Raw genomic sequence first — 19,096 nt, 5'->3', positions numbered from 1 at the left:
GCAACCGCAGCCCAGCCGCTCTCCTGCAGGTCAAGAACGAGCAGTTCGGCCAGCAGAGCCTCCCCAGGAGATGTTCCACGGCAGAACTAACTTACAGTGTGTTTATGTAAAGCCGCACAGTAAAGGTGCTCATATACTGCTCTCACTTTACAACCTGTGCAATCTTATATAAACTTTTAAAGGCGTATGTGTTTGTGATTCATCCCCAAATCCTGTGAGGACAGCAGCACTGCAGAGGCACATTAGCTCAGTTCTGAAGCAGCAGTACGCTCTTCTTAAACCAGCTCATCCTCAGAAATGTCTGCAGTGCTGACTTTCTGCCTGATGTTGCTTGGTTTTAGTTGGTTATGTCAGGCCTACTGTAAAACACTATAAAAGTGAAACTTCTTCCAGGAACAACTGAATTCTGGCAATTTCCAAGTCATGTAATTTGTTTCTGAAGTCGAGGTCCTATTTCTGTGCTACAACAGGCACACACATCAGTTATGCAGGACTGGGTGCTAAAGATGGGCAGCATGTCATCTAGGTTGAGGTGGGCACATCTAAAAAAGGTGATTCATCCTTAGAGATGAGTCACTTCTTAAGCGCGCCTCTTCCTCTCCACTGGTTGTAAAGAAAATGTGGGTAATCCCAAATCCAGGTTGTTGGCTGAGCAGTGCCTCAGGATGCCTAAATCCCACAGTTGGTGTTTTCTGTCTGTCTGTATGTAACAGAACCACCACCCAGCTACGAGCCTGCTGGGAGGAATGTGGAAAAGGGCGCTCGCAGGCCAGACTTAAGATGTGTTGGCAGCACCATGCATGTGGGCAGTTTACATAGCCCACAGTCCAATTTCAGCTGTAACCGCCACTGCTATTAGATTCTCATTATGCGCTGGTGTTTGCATGCATATGGAACAGAGGCTGTGCCATTTAATTACATCCACGGCAGTGGGAGAGTCCCATCACATCTCTAACTACCAGCCCTCTTTGCTCAGGAGCAGGTAATCCCACCCTTGCCCCTCCCTGCTTTTCTGAGTGTGTGAAGCTATCGGGTTGTTTTAGGGAATTTCAACATGCAGCAGAAAGGCTTGAGGGCTGAGGCTGTTATGAAAATAAAATATGATAGTGTGATGCAGATTGAATTATATCACTGCACCTTTTAATTTCTGGGAGACTGATACTGAAGATAAAGGTGAAGATTGTATGTGGTACAGACTAGCCAAGAGCTGTTGAGTTATCTCACTCACTGCAGGGTTCATGCATTTTAAAAATCAGTGTTAAAAAGACCTGAGCAATAAATACATGGTGCCTTTAAAATCTTGTCTGCTCAGACAGCTATCTGCTCCCTGTTCCTCCCCAGAATTCCTGCTGTCTTATTCTCAAGCCTCAGTCTACACCTAAATGTTTCTCCAAGAGGAGTAGCAATTCGTCAGTTTTCCTTGCATTCAGGTGGCCCTGTATTGTATTGAAAAAAGTACCCCAGTCATCTATAAGCCAAAACCTCCTGAATGCCTTCTCTGGCTTTGGGAAACTCAGCCTGTCCTTATGCCTCAGTGTGGAGTTACAAGATATTGCTGCTGTGAGGAAATGCTGGTTTCAGAGGCCCCTGCTGTTTCTTGCCCCAAACTGCAGTCCCTCCCTGCCCCTGTGAAATAATTTGAGTTTATACTAACCAAACCAGAAGAAATAATTGCAGTGATTCAGCTTGCAGCATGGGCACCAAGCAGTGTGACAGAGGGGCAGCAGGCTGTGGCTGAGAGCACAGAACAAGGGGCTTTAAGGGATTTTGTCACCGAAGCCAATATACCATGTAGCTACACCCTTGTGTTTCTGCCCGGGGAAAAACATCTACAGTAGCTACTATCCTGATTAGCTGTCTTCTCAAGTGCTATATATGTATGGGTACTGCCCACACAGGCATCAACAATGTTTAAATTTGTACCTTGGAGGCTCACGCTCAAGGAAATGTTGAGAACACAGAGACCGTAAAGGAGCATGGAATGGGAGCTGTGCCTTCCAAGGTGTAATACCGGGACGTGGGATGTCACAGAAGCAGAGGCTGCTCATTGTTAATGGCATCTTCTCTCTTATTCTTTTAGTGTGGAAACAGTAAATGATGGGCAGTTTCATAGTGTGGAACTCGTGATGCTGAATCAAACTCTGAACCTGGTGGTGGACAAGGGGACTCCCAAGAGTCTAGGAAAACTCCAGAAACAGTCTTCTGTCAGCCTCAACACACCCCTCTACATTGGAGGTACAGTGAGTTGCTCTGGACTTTGAGATTTTAGCAAGTCTTCTCAGAAGCAAACCACGTTCCATCCTATGGAGAGGACTCTCTGGCGGGGTTGGAACTAGGAGTTTGCCTTTCCCCTCTGCCAGAGGTTGCTTCCCTGAACAGAGAGCTTGGAAACCACAGCTCTGCTGCTCTGCTTCCGCAGTCCGCGAGCACCGCAGCGCACGGCCACACGAGCTCGCACGCCGGGCCGGGGAAGTTAACCTCAGCACAGGCAGCTTCTGTGTTACACAGCCACGGCGAGGGTGATCAGTTTGTCATTTCTCAAGCTTTCAGAACTGCCTGGCACCAAGATGTTGAAGAATACAATGGAAGTATCGCGCACAGCCACAGCAAAAAAACCAAGCCAATAGTCAGTAGGTTTAAATACACCATAAACGAGTGGTATTTTTGCTGGAAATTTTATAGAGGTCTAAATATTTGGAGGGAATAAGAAAAAATTAAGGCCTCCAAACCATATTAACACATAAGCTGACTAATAACTTCTTGGCTAATAGTTTTCACATTGGAAACTGAAGCCAGAGCTTCAATATTAGAAAGATATTTGGATTACCCAAACTTTAGTTAATAAGTTTTTTCACATTCAATACTGAATTTTGGGGGACGGAGGGGCCACATGGGGTGGGGAACAGGTGCCCAGAATAATGAGTATCCCACTGATTAGGTGTCTGGATGTGAGAGACAGAATGAAGGCTGTGCTGTGCCCAATTGATTTGGTTTTGACAGAACTCCCCCAACTCTATTCCTGACTGAATGTTGAAATCTCTCCCTTCTCTCAACACAGAGTTCTTGAATTTTTAGTCAGCCTTTTCTAAATACAAAAGTCAGCAGAACAATAATAGACTCAGAAAGTATTTGGGCTTTTTCTAACAAGATCACTGAAGTCAATAGTAGGAACTTACCAACTTCACTTGGTGCTGGTCAAGCCTTTTGTAAATAATTCCCTTTAATAACACTTTTCTAAAACAACCCTGAATATTGCCCTTGTAAATCAGAAAACTGGCTAAGCTTGCTTTGTACAGAGCTGAACTTTTATAATTGGTTCCTATTAAGAATGTCACAGGCTATTAAAGAGCATTATGCATCAGAGATAATCTGTTGGTGAGGCCATAACAATTTCACCCCCTAGCACAGCATAAAAGATAGCAACCCCACAGCAATTTATACACAGGGAACTTGAGAAGTAACCAAGTGGAAAAGTTTTATTAATGGATGAGCACTGTGGATCAATACTAACTCTCAAACGGTACCTACAGAAATGCATTCACAGGACAAACCTGAGACCTGAAATGAAGGACTGGTGGATACCAGGAGCCATGGGCTCAGTGGAGATTTTTTTTAATGCCCACTGAAATTCTTCAGGCTTCTTTCTAAACCCTGACTGTTCTCCATGTGCCACCTCTGCGTGTAGCATTCCCATGGATGCCACTGCAGACTGTTTAGTTAAAGTAATTGATTAAAATACCCCAGAGCAATTGTTCCTAACCTACACTAAGCTTTAAGAGCGACCTGAGCCTTCACGTGCCCGCAATTTTGTCCATCTCTCCATCACCTAGTCTAGCAACTTTCTTCATAATGCACAGTTAAATAAAGATGCTGGTTTTGTTTTAAGACCATCTTTAACAGTGGACTTACAGATACCAAACTCAGAGGCCTGGCGCGGTTGAAGACGGAAGCCCTTGCCTCTGCTAATGCGCTGGCACAGCCCAAGCAGATGCGGGTGGGGAGGGTGTGACACAACTTCCAAAAGAACCTGCCGGCCATCTGAGCGTGTGAACTCTTCCAAGGGCTTGAACGAGATGGCGGGTACTTGCCACAGAGCCTTGGCCCGGCCTCCCCACTGCCGTGCCCTGTCGCTAGAGTTCTCCTGCGTTGGTTTAGACGGGGTGCACTCTTACCACTCCCTGTCTTAACGCTGTGATCTAGTCATGCCTAACTAGCTTGCTGTGTCCCAGAGGTGGTAGCTACCTGCTGGCAAGTAAAGACAATCTTAAGCCTTTCAGAAGGATAACTGCTATTAAAGGATAGACAGAAGGAACGTTATCTAAGGGTAAGAACACATGGCCGTTGGCCGAAAAAAAACTGGGCTGTTTTTTTTTGGTCATACACTTCTTACGTAAGCTTGGGCAGGTGACTTTATTTTTGTTTCTTTCTATTCCCAGAATGAGGACAATGAGTCTGTGCTACCCTGCAAAGGTCCTATGCAAATTAATTCTTTAAAGATTATAAGGGGCTGTGACAAAAGAAACATTAGCAATTACAATTTATGTACTATCATTGTAACTGTGAGTAAACCTTCCCTTCTTGTTTTTATCTGAAGGGATCCCGACCTCTACTGGATTATCTTCACTGCGCCAGGGTGCAGATAAGACACCAAATGGTTTTCATGGATGTATTCACGATGTCCGCATCAATAATGAGCTGCAGGATTTCAAGGATTTACCACAGCAGTCGCTAGGAGTCCTTCCTGGCTGCAAATCCTGTAACATCTGCAAGCACGGCATTTGCCGGTCCCTGGAGAAAACAAGTGTGATTTGTGAATGTCACCCAGGCTGGACGGGGCCCCTGTGTGACCAGGAAATTGGAGACCCATGTCTTAACCACAAGTAAGCTTGAACAAATGCTGATGGGAGGGCGGAAGCTTTGCAGCTAATGCATATTTCATGTTTGATCTTGTAAAACCACATCTGACTATTTTTGGAGGTGCTGGGTTCCCACATGAAATTATTGACAGTTGTGAGTCAGGATCCATGGCAACTCTCGATTTCCACTCCTTGTTCTGGCATTGCTCACTCTCCAAATGAGCTCTTCGTCCTGGAGGAGCTAAGGTGTTAATACTGCAGGTCATACTTTCAGCTGTGACTCTATGCATTAAAATACGAAAACTCCTGTTGACGGGTATGGCTTGCCTCTGAGGGGGTGAGTGCCTGCGCTCATCCGGAGCAGAGCTACCTGTGAGCAGGAGGTACGCAGTTTAGGGATATGCTCACAGCAGCATTGGGCCCAGTGTTCAGACTAACTCCCTGAAGATCATTACGCACTCCAGCGTGAACAGTTTTAAAGTTCCCTAATAGCTGACTTAAATATTACATTCTGAAACACCGCTTTAAAATGCAAGTTTAAAGGACAGCATGGAGTTGCATGCAAAGGGAGCACGAGCATAAAGCAGTTGCAGTTCAAAGGCTCAATAACCACATCTCCATCAGAAACGCTGGGTGAATAGCTTACTTATGGCAAGTACACAGGGAAACAGTCCAGCACAGAGCAGCAGTCTGCATAATTCAGTGCTGTTTCATGAGCAGATGGAAGTACTTTTGTTTTAGAAGCCACTTTGGTTGCGCTGTCTGTGGAAAGGGGCTTTTCACAAGCACGTACTTTTGACAGGTAAATTGACACAGTGAGTAACCACTCTCTTAAGGGCAGAAATTTCACTTGGCAGAGGTACTGCTTTAAACTTGCTTCTGGGTCTAATTCTGCAAAGTGCTGAACCCTGGGAGGTGTTGAGAAGCACCTGACAGTCTACAGACCAAGGGTATGAAGACCCAAGTGAAGAAACAGTCAGAGGCCCAAATGTTTCCTTGAATTTCCAACATCAGCATGAAGCTGCTGTGGTTGGACAGAGAAAAATAAGGGAGTTCCAGATGTTTGCGTGATGAGGGATTGTTTCTCTCATCATCCAAGGAGGGTGATGCAATCATGAACGGAGCCCTCTTGCTAAGGAAAGCAGCTGTGCATATTTTTAATGCTTACATACTGTCTCACCTTTCATTAAATCACTTCAGCCTTCTGGCATTGTCTCCTTAAAGGCAAGCCCTTTGTATCCAGGGGTGTCGTGCTGGCAGGTGTCTGCTCACAGATTAATCTCAGTGAGGAAATGCAACTGTAAAGAACAGGTAGTTGATGATAACAAGAGTTACTACCCAAGCACACCTTTGGTTAGTGGGGCAGAAAATCCTGCTTTATATAGGCCGTGACTCCCTTTATGACAGTATTTTGCATGTCTTGACCTGGCTGAAACAGCTTTTATTATTTGTGCTTTTTAGTTCAAAGCTTTAAAATGAAATGTACAAGGATTCAACATAAGCAGGAACAATTTTAAAGTACTAGAAAGCAAAGAAATAAAAATAAGACATGGGTTTATGTCAAGTAGGACCTGCTACAGTAAAGGTTTATAAGCCCTGTGCCGTTTGTCTTGGCTGGACAGTGTTGCTTTCTTCCCTGTCCTCAGTCCATTTCAAGCCTGTCCCTGTCCCAGATGTGGAGATGGTGTCAGAGAACCTGCTAAGGATCAACACCCCTCCCTGCAGTACTCCGCAGAAATACCAAAGCTCACTGCAAACCACACCAGCCAGAGAACACTTCAACTACAACTGCCCGTCAACAAGTCTGTGCATAGCTTTTCCACAAACACCTTCATTTATCACACTGTTTTTCATCACTTGACATTATTTGTAGTTATTCTGCTAAGGAAGCCTGGGCATGCAGCTTGGTTGTTGGCACCTGGTTCCACGTGCTGCTGCTGTAAATGTGAGCTGTCTTGTGTGGACGCCAGGCGCTGATCCGTGCTCATGGAGGAGCATGTTTTTCAAAGAGATCACTTAGGAGCACAAATTCTAACTGTATCCTCTGAACATTATCCAGTATTCACTGAAAACTCACAGTTTATTCAGAGCGTTAGACACTGAACTGCTGGTTTTGGATTAGTGTCCTGGAATAAAATGGGCAGAAATGCCAAAACCAAACATCCCTGGGAAAAGGAACTGTCACATCTAACACAGGCCAGCTCTAAATGCTTCTCTTTCTCCAGGTGTCTGCATGGTAAGTGCATGGTGGCCAATGTTGCTTACACCTGTAAGTGCCTGGAGGGCTACACAGGCATGTACTGTGACAAGAAGAACAACTCCTCAAATCCCTGCAGGATTTTGAAATGCAACCATGGGCAGTGTAAAATTTCTGAGCACGGGGAACCCTACTGCGAATGCGATCCTAACTACAGTGGAGAACACTGTGACAGAGGTACGCTTGGCCCCAGGGCCCAGGACGCTGGTCTGCTGCATTTCTGGTTTACACCTTTGTTTTTACCTCTCTTCCACGTGACTTGCATTTTTTGGGGGAAAATGGCAAATAACAGAAGGTAAAGCTAAGTCGGGAAGGAGAAAAGAAACACACACTGATAACTTATGGAAAGGGGGACATCTGTAACGAAAGGTCTTATTCTCTTGTCTCCTGAATCCTCAGGGTTTGCTGCTCCCAGGATTCTGGTGGGATGTTTAAAGGAGAGGTTGTTGTGAGGTTTACCCTCAGCAAGCAGTGATCGGTGACTTGCAGTGCTGGGAAAGGAGCTCTCGCCCTGCATGACAAGGGCTTTTGTAGATGCCGTGAGCAGGAGCGGGAAGGCAGGAGGTACTGCTCATCTGAAGTGACAGTGCAGGCTCGCAGCTTGCGGCCTCTGATGCAGCGGGCAGGTATCCTGGGGATCCCACAGATCGTGCTGGACTTCCCCGCTAGAGCAGGGGCCCAACTCTTGTGCCCTGACCAGAAAAGACTCACTGGAAACTCGGCGAGTTCTAACTTCATCTCTTCTGCCTTTTTGGCTTCTGCACAAAAAGAAGGAGCTGGCTTGTATTATTTTAATTTAGGCTGTGCCTTTCTCGTGAATGAGCCACAGACTTTCCAAATTATACCCATATACAGCCTCACCAAAATTTATCTGGCTGCTGCAAAGCGACTGCAGAACAGCACAGACATTTTCAGGTACCCCAGATTGCTGATGTCAGGCAGAGCAGGCTGACCTTTGATCCTGAGAAGCAGACCTAGTAAAACTAATTCATATTTTGCAGGAGTGTTGCAGGATTCAACACTCAGCATTCATTAAAGCACTTCCAGAACTGCTGATCAAAGCCAGCAGGCCTGCTTGGCCTCTGCCTTGTGCCGGATATTACACATTTGTGTAACACAAGCTCTGTTCTGATGGCAGGTACAAAGCAGTAAAAGATGAAGGTCCTTCTCATGCCATCTGTTTGCCTTGAATATCATTACAAGTTCAGGGCTGTTTGCTGATGTTTGGGGAATATCTGGCAAAATAGTTACCACATTTCTTTTTTTTAATTGCTGACATCTCTCTTGTCTTACCAGAGAATCTCTGCCAAGGAGAGATCATTCGAGAAGTGGTCCGTAAGCAGCAGGGCTACACGTCGTGTGCCACTGCCTCCAAAGTGCCCCGCCTGGAATGCCGCGGCGGCTGCGGCAGCGGGCAGTGCTGCGTTCCTCTCCGGAGCAAAAGGCGGAAATACTTCTTCCAGTGCGTGGATGGCTCCACCTTCACGGAAGAACTGGAGAGACATGTGGAATGCGGCTGCTCAAAATGCTTATAAGCCATTCTCCAGTCTCTTGCCACTTTAATCGACTCAGAAGCGCGATCAAAACGGGACCTATTTACTTTCAGAGTGAAGAAGAAAAGAGTTATTAAGTATATTGTAAAATAAACTAAAAATAGAACTTATTTTTATTATGGAAAGTGACTATTTTCATCTTTTATTATATAAAGTATCGCACCACTTTGGGTATATGTATCATATAGTGAGTTATTTTTACCATGAAACTTTTTTAACAGTTGTAAGAAAAAAAAATTCAAAAGTTAAAAGTTTAAAAAAAATATATAGAGAAAACATAGCCTAACAGGAGAAATGTGGGGGTGACTTTATCTGTATGCACAATGAACAAATGTAAAGGTGTTCCAAGGACCCGCCACAGAACTGATACAGGCTGGAGAAGTCTCCGAGGCTCTGGGTGGGTCTCCGAAGAGAGCGGCTCCCCATGACCGACAGCCACCTCGCCTGCTCAGGCGCCCTGAGGAAGCCTCCCCTCGGCCCCTTGCTCTGCCCAACGCTGCCGACGCTGCTTTCTTCCCGTCCAGTGGCTCCGCTTGCTGTTCTTGAGCCCGTTCCCTATAGCACGTAGGCACTGCCGTAGCTTGAGGCTAACTACATTATTTGACTATTGTAATACTATAATACCTTTTTTGCTGTGTATGTTGTATTTATCTGTGTTCACATTATAGTCTTCAGCAACTGTATCTATAGAGCACAGGCAGCTTTATCCAAAAGAAGGGGACGAAGGGAAAGGAAGTGGGGAAATACATGTTGCTTTGGGACATTTGGGGGCAAAATGTGAAGTAAGTGCTAAGTAATGCCTAATAAATGACATAGTACTTTTGTGTAAACTCCTCAGCTATGTTATTTCCCAAGTTTGTGCCTTCTTGCTCCCGGCCTTGAGCCTTTTTTTGTATATGAAATATGAGGAATGCACTGCTACATAGTTTGTCACGCCTTGACACTTTAACTTGCAAAGGTTGTAAAGAGCATGAAAATACTGCAGGTGCCAGAACGTACCTGCAGTGCAATGGCTTGTGCTCCCACGGTCACTTCAGCCATGGGTGTGAGCTGGGCTGTAGCTGCTTGTTCACCCACACTCTGGTACCGGGCAATTGGCTACTTTTCCACAGCTTTTTAACCGAGCAGAAGTTGCACTATACCCGTGTGAAGGTATCAGCTGACATCTGCCCACCTTAGCAGCACTCTCTTCTCTGCACATGGAGAGACGTTCCAGCTCCACCCCGGCCTGTTCTCGCATTTGGTGCAGATTGGACAATTCAGCCAAAGCTTCTCCATCCGCACCGCTTCATATCCCACACTTGTGTCTCCCAAAAGGCTCCCGTTAACTTTAACTGTGCTCAGAGCAAATGCTGAATAGGAAATGGAAATCAATGCAGGGATAATTTCTCACTGTGAACGTGAGGCAAAAATTGACTCTGGAAGTGAGTTGGATTTTTGGAGGGTTTTTGGGTAGGGCTACCTTTCAGGTTCAGAAAGTACGTGCAAAGAGTACCATGGATAGCTTGAAGTTTCTCTTACTATAAGTTTCAAACATCCCCATCAACAACTCTTCCACTGTAAGTGTAATTTCTTTCTTTCTCTAACATAGCAAGTGTTATAGTCCTTCCTTTGATTTCTTTTTCTCTAAGAGAGGTAAAGTCAGAGATGATTCCTAGCAGCTGTAAGCTCCTTTGGGGAATGCTTGCTGGTCTGACCAAAAGGATTTCCAATCAGGGGCTTCAGCAAAGGATGAGTAAGAATGTTGAACCAAGGCCAGGTTGGACGGGGCTGGGAGCACCCTGGGCTGGGGGCAAGGGGCCCTGCCCGGGGCAGGGGGGTGGGACTGGGTGATCTTTAAGGTCCCTTCCAACCCAAATGAGTCTATGGATTCTACGATTGCCCCCTAAGTAAAGGAGGCTTTTGTCTGACTGGTGCTTTGGAAAGATGCACAGAATGCGGCCCTGCCATGACAAGTATGAATGTTTCTTTTCCATTAAAGAAAAGTGACCTTTAGCTATCATGCAACCAGAAAGCTCTAACATGCTTGACGTTCTTCTGCTATGTCAACCTCTCCTTAACTGCAGCAGTTCATTCATATTTATTTGTTACTACCAGAGCAGTTTGAGCAGAAGGGACATAACCAATGTGATAGCCATCTCACAAAACAACTATTAGTATGTGGAGCCTGCAGTCAGTGAAACATAAACCAACCACTAGTTCATGTGCCAAACTCTGACTGAAACAGTACAGCTCAAGAGCCAGGGAAAAACTGACTCTGGTAGCCAGTGCTATGGGCTGCTTTTTATTTTGAATATAGTGTCAGAAGCTCATAGCAGCTGGAGTTTGTGGTGTACAACAAAAATCACCCAAACCCACAACCTACAGGTTTTAAAGATCTGTGCAAGTAACTACAGGCCCTTGCGCAAGTATGTGCCTGGCCCACCACTACCGTTAACGTTTCACTCCTGATTGAAACACTTTGATTTCTAAAGAAGCAGCTGCTATGGTGCCAGGCAGAAGAAATCCAGACTGAGCAGTGGCTCACAAGTCCTCCCTGTGCTCTACTACATGATTTGTAGACACTAAGCTGCCAAGGCCTGCAGAAACACGGCCCCTCTTGAACGCCACCCAAAACTGTGTTTACTTTGTCCCTTGAGCAGCAACGCGTATGAAAAAGGTGACATTTACTCGTGGCCTCGCACCTGCTGGAGGGTGCTTTGTAAGGAATGGCCTTGACTGGCAAGGCAAAAGCCATCAACGTCTTGTTAACACATCACTCTGGGATTTATTTAAGCAAAGCCTTGCAGCAAAGTGACCAGTAACAACTCAGCGAGCCTGGCCCTGTTCCTGGCCCTTTTCTGTCATGGCACTTCAGTGTTAAGCGTTGGGATAAAGAACTAAGATATCTATTTTGTAACCAAATGATGCAATTTTTGTATGCTTTTAGGCAGCACTTGCCATTGGATAGTGATGCTTTATGTCAATGATTCTCTGACTTGCTATAGAATTATTTTATGTTAAGAAGAAAATAAAAAGCATTCAGATGTGCCAAAAATGTGAGGTTAACTGAAGTGTAATTAGCTCTGAAAGTTCCTCTGTAACCTGCCTAATGTTACAATAGATTTCAAGAACTGCGGGTACAATGCAGTAGTTTTTACCTCTATAAAGTTTTAATATAAAGTGAAGAAAGATGCTTACCCTTAAAAAATGGCAATGCAGACTGGTGTGAACTGATGTATTTTATTAATAGATTCTCATTGTGATGTAAGTTTAAATAAATTGTTGGGTTATGGAAGATTGTAACATACCTTGTGATGCAGATTATTTCTATATGTATTTGCAGTGTTGAGTCTGACCTATCAGAGCACGAGAGAGAGCTCACGGAAAATGGGGGGGGAACTACCCATGTTCCTCTTGGACAGATCTCCTCAGAGTATGGTTATGTACTTAAACATAGCGTGAACAGTGGTTACAGATTTTTATGGTATCACAATCTTTTAGGAGTCTTACATACACAGATGAAATAAGCCACATAGGTTTTAGGCCTGGGTACTTCAACAATTAAATACTTTATTTGCTGCTTTAAAAAAAAAAAAAAAAGCTGTTTGAGAAAGGCCTGCAGCAAAAATACACTCATTAACTAATAATAGAATAAGTGAAGAAATATTGGGAATTAGGATCAGAGGAGGTCTGACTGAGGAAATGGAAGTCACACAGCCTACAGTGGGTCACAGGGATCTCGTGATGTCCTGACACACATATTTTCCAAATTTGGTACCACATCTCCATAGCTGATTATTATTAGTGACCCAGAGGTAACAGATTTCTGTTCCTTGCATTCCAGCCTTAGCATAGGATAAAAACGAAGCTCCCACCTAGCCCTCAGCCTTCCTTCACCCATGCCCCCATGTAACACTCACATATTGCTAATTATGCTTCAAACTACAGCCCTCAGAGTTGCCTTTGCCATTCCATGCAAAACTGGTGACAGCACTCAGCCAATAAAAACACTCAACCTTAATGAGCATCGTTAAGCCTGAACTGCGAAGGTTAATTATATAATTGTAGCAGATGGTAGCATTTTCACCTAAGGCAAACCCAGCTGAGTCCACTAAAAAAGCTAGCAGGAACTACTCAAAAATTTTTAAGTACTGGCTGAAGTAGCTGGTTTGCACAACAGTTATTTAGTATTGCTTGTGGCTTTGCAGCAGATGGGTTTCTCAGCGAGCAACTGCAGCCCAAGGATAAAATGCTCTTGTTTGGGCTTCTGCTTGCAGCGCTCTAGGTATCGCTTTTAAGCTCTTGGTCTGAGGCAAAGAATGCCGAGAAACTGTCTATCCTGCATTCTTTTATCTTTGTTTTTTCTACTCGGCAGGGAATAGTCAGACGGTGTTGCTGTTTGCAGGGTGTTGGGCTGTGGGTTTTGCATTGTTCTCTGGGGGTCCTGGCACTTCTGCTCTCTGTGTCCTCTTTTACTACTGCCCAATTCCTACTTCAGGTTACCCGACAGCCTCACAGTTCGGTGGCTAGGACAGGCAGTATTTGCCCAGCCCAAGGTGCTTTTGAGAAATCCCTTCAGCTGCGGGCCGAGAGATGTCACACTGGGTCACAGGCTGGCAAGCCCACTGCTGTTCCATGGCTGAGCCGAGCCAGAATGTTTCCCAGGACGTGCCCTGCAGCTTTCGAGGACAGGCGAGGGGAACGTCGAATGAGATACCGCAAACCGGCTTCGGTCCCCACGGCTGACCCAGGACAGGAGCCCAGGGACCGTCCCGCCAGCGGCTGGTGGGAGCCTTCGGGCTCCGTGCCGCACCCCTGCCGCCTGCGGCGCTGACCCGGCCCCGCGCCGCCTCCCCGCGTCCCTGACCCCGCTGGGGCGGCCGCTGCCAGCCGGGTCGGGATTCCCTGGAAGCCACGTCCCCGGGCTGAGGCTGCTCTGTCCCCGTCCCGCCGCCGGGCTCGCGGCCGCTCGGTCCCCCACGCGTGGTTAGCGGTTACGCCAGACACGGCGAGCGCAGCCCCACGCCCCGGCCAGCGCAGCCCCGCACCGCCCCTCCCCCGCCACACACACACACGTGCGCGCGGCGCCGGCTCCGCCAGCAGGTGGCGCCGCAGGGCGCGGCCCGGCCCCCGCCGCTCCGCGGGTCTCCGGGGCGGGGCGGGGCGGGGCGGGGCGGGGCTGTCAGGGACCTACAGCGACCATCGGGCCCAGCTGCCTGAGCGGTTCGGGGCTGAGCCAGCCGCAGCCCGTTGTTAAGGGCACTGAAGCACTCGCCCGCTCCCCAGGAAGCCTGTCCCAGGCTCTGGCCGCCCTCTGGGGAAAGCAACGCTTCCTCGGGGCCAGGCTGAACCTGCCCCGGCGCAGCGTTCAACCATTCCCACGGCCCTGGAGCCCAGGGAGAAGAGCTCAGCACCTCCCTCTCCACTTCCCCGCCTCAGGAAGCTACAGAGAGCCACGAGGGTGCCCCTCAGCCCCCTTCTCTCCAAGCTAGGCACGCCTCAGCTGTCCTCAGAGGAGCGTAGGTATATGCGATACATGGATTTTCTGGGGAGTTTTAAAGAATAATTTCTCAGATTTCATTGATCCTGTGACATCAACTTCCTAGTGCTCTTCACATTGGTCCCGTGAGGAAAGGAGCCCCTGCAGTCTCCATAAGCTCCAACTTGACATGGGGGCACTGCAGTCGGGAGTCCACAGTTTTCCCCGGGGAATCTGCAGGAAGCAGTAGCAGGAGGATGCCCCTGCTGAGCCCCAGGAGGATGTGTGTGAGACCTGAGGGTGTCTAGCACTTCTTTGGCACCATCCCTCCGCAGAAGGACGATGGCTTCGTGTCCTGGTGTGCGGGGAAGCTGCTGTCTGCACTGCGGCGGCCCCAGGACAGCATCACGAGGCTGCTGTTGATGGCACTACCGTTACTTCAGTGCTAGAACCGTATGGAATAATAACTGATTCTGATATTTCTACCCCAATTCTGCTGCGGTTTGCTCTGAGGCATAAGCACTACATGCCTGCAGAGTTTATTACCCAGCAGGGCCCTACTCCGAGCAGGTAGGTGCACACCCCTGCAGCCCGCAGTACCGCTTGCCTGTGCAAGAAAGCACAGCTGTTCCTCCGAGCACCTCCAGCCCCCAGACAGCCCTGCAGGCAGCAAGAACCTCCTCGGGCATGTAACAGAGCACATATATGGTACAAGCACTACTTATTAGTATGAGGAAGCTTAAACTTCTACCATGACACATAGGGGCATCCCGAAGTCTCACAAGCAGGAGGAACAGAAGTTGCTGCGAGACTTGCATAGCTTTGCAGCTTGTTCCTACATGATCTCTTGACCTTCTCCTTTCCCAGGGCTTCCATGCTTTCAAAGTAAAATGATGCTCGAGGCAGTCTGGGGATGGCATTGCCTTCTCCTACTGTCTATGACTCTTGTCCCCATGGCACAAAGATCACTCATAAAAATAATCTCTTACAACTAATGTGTCTTACCTGTGGAGGAAGAGTACACATCCTATCCCAGAGATGTGTGGAAGGGAGGCAAGAGGATTGAGTGAGTCCCACAGGATCAATGGCCTTTGTGCTCACAGGATAGCTCAAAACTCACGGGGAATCCATCCATTACATTTTCAGTGGTCCAGTTTTCCAGCTAATCTTCTGCCAGCAGCATTTAACCAGGCAGCAACTCTGCAGAGGACAGGTGAACTCGGCCCTGAGCCACGGCAGCTGCCGGCCCCTGCTCCTGTACAGGCACCTTTATCCTTCCCCACCACCTTGTCTCCAGTGCTGAGACCCACGTCCTGCACTAGCGCAGGGGATGAACTTCTGCAAAGACAGAAAAAGCCACAACTTAGATACATATTTCACCACCCTGGCAAAATGGCAGGAGGCTTTGGTCCAGCACAGGGCTATTCCCTAGCCTCATCCTTGGAAACTGTTTCATTGGAAACTTAGAAATGCAGCAGAAGAAATACCACAAAGCAGACAATAAACATGAAATTGTCATTTGAGGAAACTATTTTTGTGAAGCGAGAAGGAACTGAAACCACCGTTCTCCACTGAGAAGGGTTGTTAATGGCAAGCAAATGACTCAACCCTGCCTTAGACACTTTGAATGCAGAGCAAGGTTAAAGGAACCAAATACCACAAGGTAATTTACGTTGGGACTTTGCAGCACACAAGATGCTATCATGCTTTCACCTGGCATGTGATAAGAGCATGTACAACTGGCAGTTACTATAGAGGAGCTTAAAATTCCTTAATTATACACCAGCATATTTTGCACCTCTTCAACAGTCATAGTTTCTTCTGGGTAAAGCACTCATTGAATTGTCAGGGTCATGAGGGTTTTTTCATTTTTTTTTTTCTTTTTTTATTATGTTGAAGTAACTACCAAAGTATGGTCTAAGGCACTAAGGTCCAGACAGATCAAGTTGGTCATATCAATAAATGAGATTCTAATAGAGAAATTAAACATTTTTTGTCTCTCCCCAAAACATCTTTGTAAGTAATACTGGTTTAAAAAAAAAGTCCTTGCCTTCAGCTATATTGTTCATATAGAATCCTCTCACACGGTTTCATCCCACACAGACACTGTACAGCACTTTAGGCACATCGTTAACAACTATAGCTTGGCATTGGTTATATAAATATATATAGATACATACACACATTTATATTTATATAGCAAATCATACATTCACCTTCAGATTTATTTATTCTTACTTATGGGATATTCAAAGCAGCATGCTGGCTGACATACAAGTAACTCCAACCTAAAAGTGCTCATAACCTATAAATCAACTTGATCTGCAAATTAAAGACAGGCTTGTGTTAAACATCTAGTTTGAGCTAAGCCTCTACTCTGAGATAAGATTAAAGATAGCTAGGAGTTGAGCTTGGCTTGTTTTTTCATATATTCTGTCTTAGCTGATGATGTTCAGCTAAAGCATTTCACCTTCTGGTGAAGCAGTACTTAAACAGAACTTTCAGATTTGCTGATCTTGTTTTTATTTGAACAGCCCCCAGTTCATTAATTGTCACAGAGCCCTTTATTTATTCCCATTTTTTTACACGGGGAGATGAAATAAGAGGGTTTGCTAGATAAAATAAAATGAGCATCTAGTGTATTCAAATTCAGAAGTTGCTCCTAAGAAACCCATGCACAAAGTATCTATTTTTTTCTCTGACCAAAGTCAAAAACTAGGAAAGAAATCACCAAATCTGCAGTGCTGGAAAGGGAGAATTACAATTTCCTCACTGAAAGGCTGGGTCAGGAAGTTTTCTGTGTGTTTTAAGAAAGCAGGAATTGAACAGCTGTCAGGCAGTAGGCTAGGTTTTTCTTGTTTTTCTGGGTTGCATGTGCATGTTTATTACTGGCGCTTCCCAGAGATGGTATTTCAAGTCCTCTAGAGTTAGTTGTGTAGGAACCATAGTCAGAGTACAGGCAGTGGAAAAAATGCCTCAGGATTGAGATACTGAAAAAACCCACTGCAGATCTGTTTTCCCCAACCCCACCAGAGATGCCCACGCGACACCAAATAGCTCATTTTACACAAAACATTCCACACTGCATAGTCTGGTGACAGGCATGAAGTTAGAGTCTCTCCTGTGAGGCCGGGCTGAGAGAGTTGGGGGGGGTTCAGCCTGGAGAAGAAAAGGCTCCGGGGAGACCCTCGAACGGCCTCCCAGGGCTTAAAAGGGGGACAGGAAAGGTGGGGAGGGACTCTGGGTCAGGGGGTGTGGGGTTAGAACGAGGTGTGACGGTTTTGAACTGCAAGAGGGTAGGTTTAGATTAGATCTAAGGCAGAAATTCTTCCCTGTGTGGGTGGTGAGGCGCTGGCCCAGGGTGCCCAGAGCAGCTGTGGCTGCCCCCTCCCTGGAAGGGTTCAAGGCCAGGTTGGACAGGGCTGGGAGCCCCCCTGGGCTGGGGGAAGGGGGCCCTGCCCAGGGCAGGGGGGTGGGACTGGATGATCTTTAAGGTCCCTTCCAACCCGAATCATTCTGTGATCTTATGATCACAGTGTATATCCATGAATGGGCAAAAGTTAACTTCCAGGTAGCAGCTAAATTCTTGTATTCCCCAGTATATATGTAAATGCTTCTGTTTAAAATTTCAATAGTAAACTACATTGCAGTGGAAAACCACAAAGGCACCCCAAAATTTCCTCTCTTTAAGAAGAACACATGGGAATTTCCACAATTACATGCAGCTTACAGGAAGAGAGAAGTTCTGCAGCCTTGTTAATACACGCTTAAGTGACAAGAAGTAATCACTAAGAAGGCTTCAGAGTCAGGTTCCCAAACCCAGACATTTAAGAAAGGAAACACGATAAAAGGGAGATGGCATCCACATGAGACTTTGGGCTTTTTTTAATGTAAGACTCGGGATGAAAATTAAGAAAGCCTTCTGTGACAGGTTTTAGAATGAGACCCAACAAAATACCAGTGCTGAAAGCAGATGTAGAACCAGAAAATGAGGCATCTGGGCTCCCTCACCATGCACAAAAGTGGCCAATGTGGAGAGAAAAGCTGTGCTGGACCTACTGAGTGGGAACTGAGGACAGGTCTACATCTGAAATCTTCCCTTGTAGTAGGGCTGTAAGCATACATGGTCCTTTTCTGGGATCTGACATCCAAAATCCTCTCCTGAAGGAAGGTCGTGACTGGGACTAAGCAAAGGTCACTTGGTTTGCGGTAATAGTTTTTTTAGTACGTGTTTAGGGGCAGTAGGGGAATGGAAGAAAATGGTGGTTCCTGTTTCTACATAGTAGGTTTGTGAGTAAACCACTTGCACAGGAAGTTGAGCCTTGTCTTTCCTCAGTTTGTAAAGGGGGACTTCAACAGAGACTTTTGCTGAAGCAAAACCCCAGACACATCAGGAAACTTCAGCTTCCAAGACAGAGCTGATGCCCCAATCCTCCTTCTGGCTTTTAGAGCCATCCCAGACCACAGTAATTGATCTAGAATTACATGGCATTTTATCACAGAGGGGAGGAAACACAGCTGTATGCTCCACCGACTTCTTGCTGGAAGACTCTGAGTTGCGAGCAGTAGGCCAGAGACCTCGCCATATCCTGCCACTGTCAGCAGGCTTCTCTCCAGCTGCCTGCCATGAGGAGACTCTCCACAACCCTCTAACAGGGTATGAAATTCAGCCTATCCTTGTTCTGGGTGAGGAAAGGCTTTCCTGAGGGCTGACATTAGCTGTGTAGTTATTGGAGTCCAGGCACCAGCAAATTAAAGGAGTAATTTCCCAAACTGCTTCTAGCGTGTAATTGTGTGAGAACTTCCAGTTGTAGTCAGGAGAAATGACAAACAAACCTCAGTTTTCTCCTTTCTGTACAGCCAAAGAGAGCTCACGCAGTACTTAAACCTGAGCAGCCACGGAGAGGGCGAACGCTGGGGCAGCACCAACTCAGCCTGCCCTCCCGGTGGCGCAGCAGCAGCCGCCACG

At 46.6% G+C, this 19,096-nt stretch overlaps 1 protein-coding gene across 1 annotated transcript in view; it reads left to right on the top strand.

Annotated features, from left to right (window-relative positions):
• Positions 1-11,951, top strand: part of SLIT3 (slit guidance ligand 3) — a 525,410-nt gene extending 513,459 nt beyond the window's left edge. The window contains exons 34-37 of the mRNA XM_042790009.1: positions 2,081-2,235; positions 4,595-4,880; positions 7,082-7,290; positions 8,410-11,951. Of these exons, the coding sequence (XP_042645943.1) occupies positions 2,081-2,235; positions 4,595-4,880; positions 7,082-7,290; positions 8,410-8,648 (889 nt within the window). The 3' untranslated portion in view covers positions 8,649-11,951. The remainder of the gene's footprint in view (positions 1-2,080; positions 2,236-4,594; positions 4,881-7,081; positions 7,291-8,409) is intronic.
• The last annotated feature ends 7,145 nt before the right edge of the window (positions 11,952-19,096 follow it).

Source organism: Tyto alba, unplaced genomic scaffold (genome assembly GCF_018691265.1).
Source record: "Tyto alba isolate M040663 unplaced genomic scaffold, T.alba_DEE_v4.0 Super-Scaffold_17, whole genome shotgun sequence".
NCBI classification, from domain to species: domain Eukaryota; kingdom Metazoa; phylum Chordata; class Aves; order Strigiformes; family Tytonidae; genus Tyto; species Tyto alba.
This window is presented reverse-complemented; position numbering and strand designations above follow the sequence as displayed.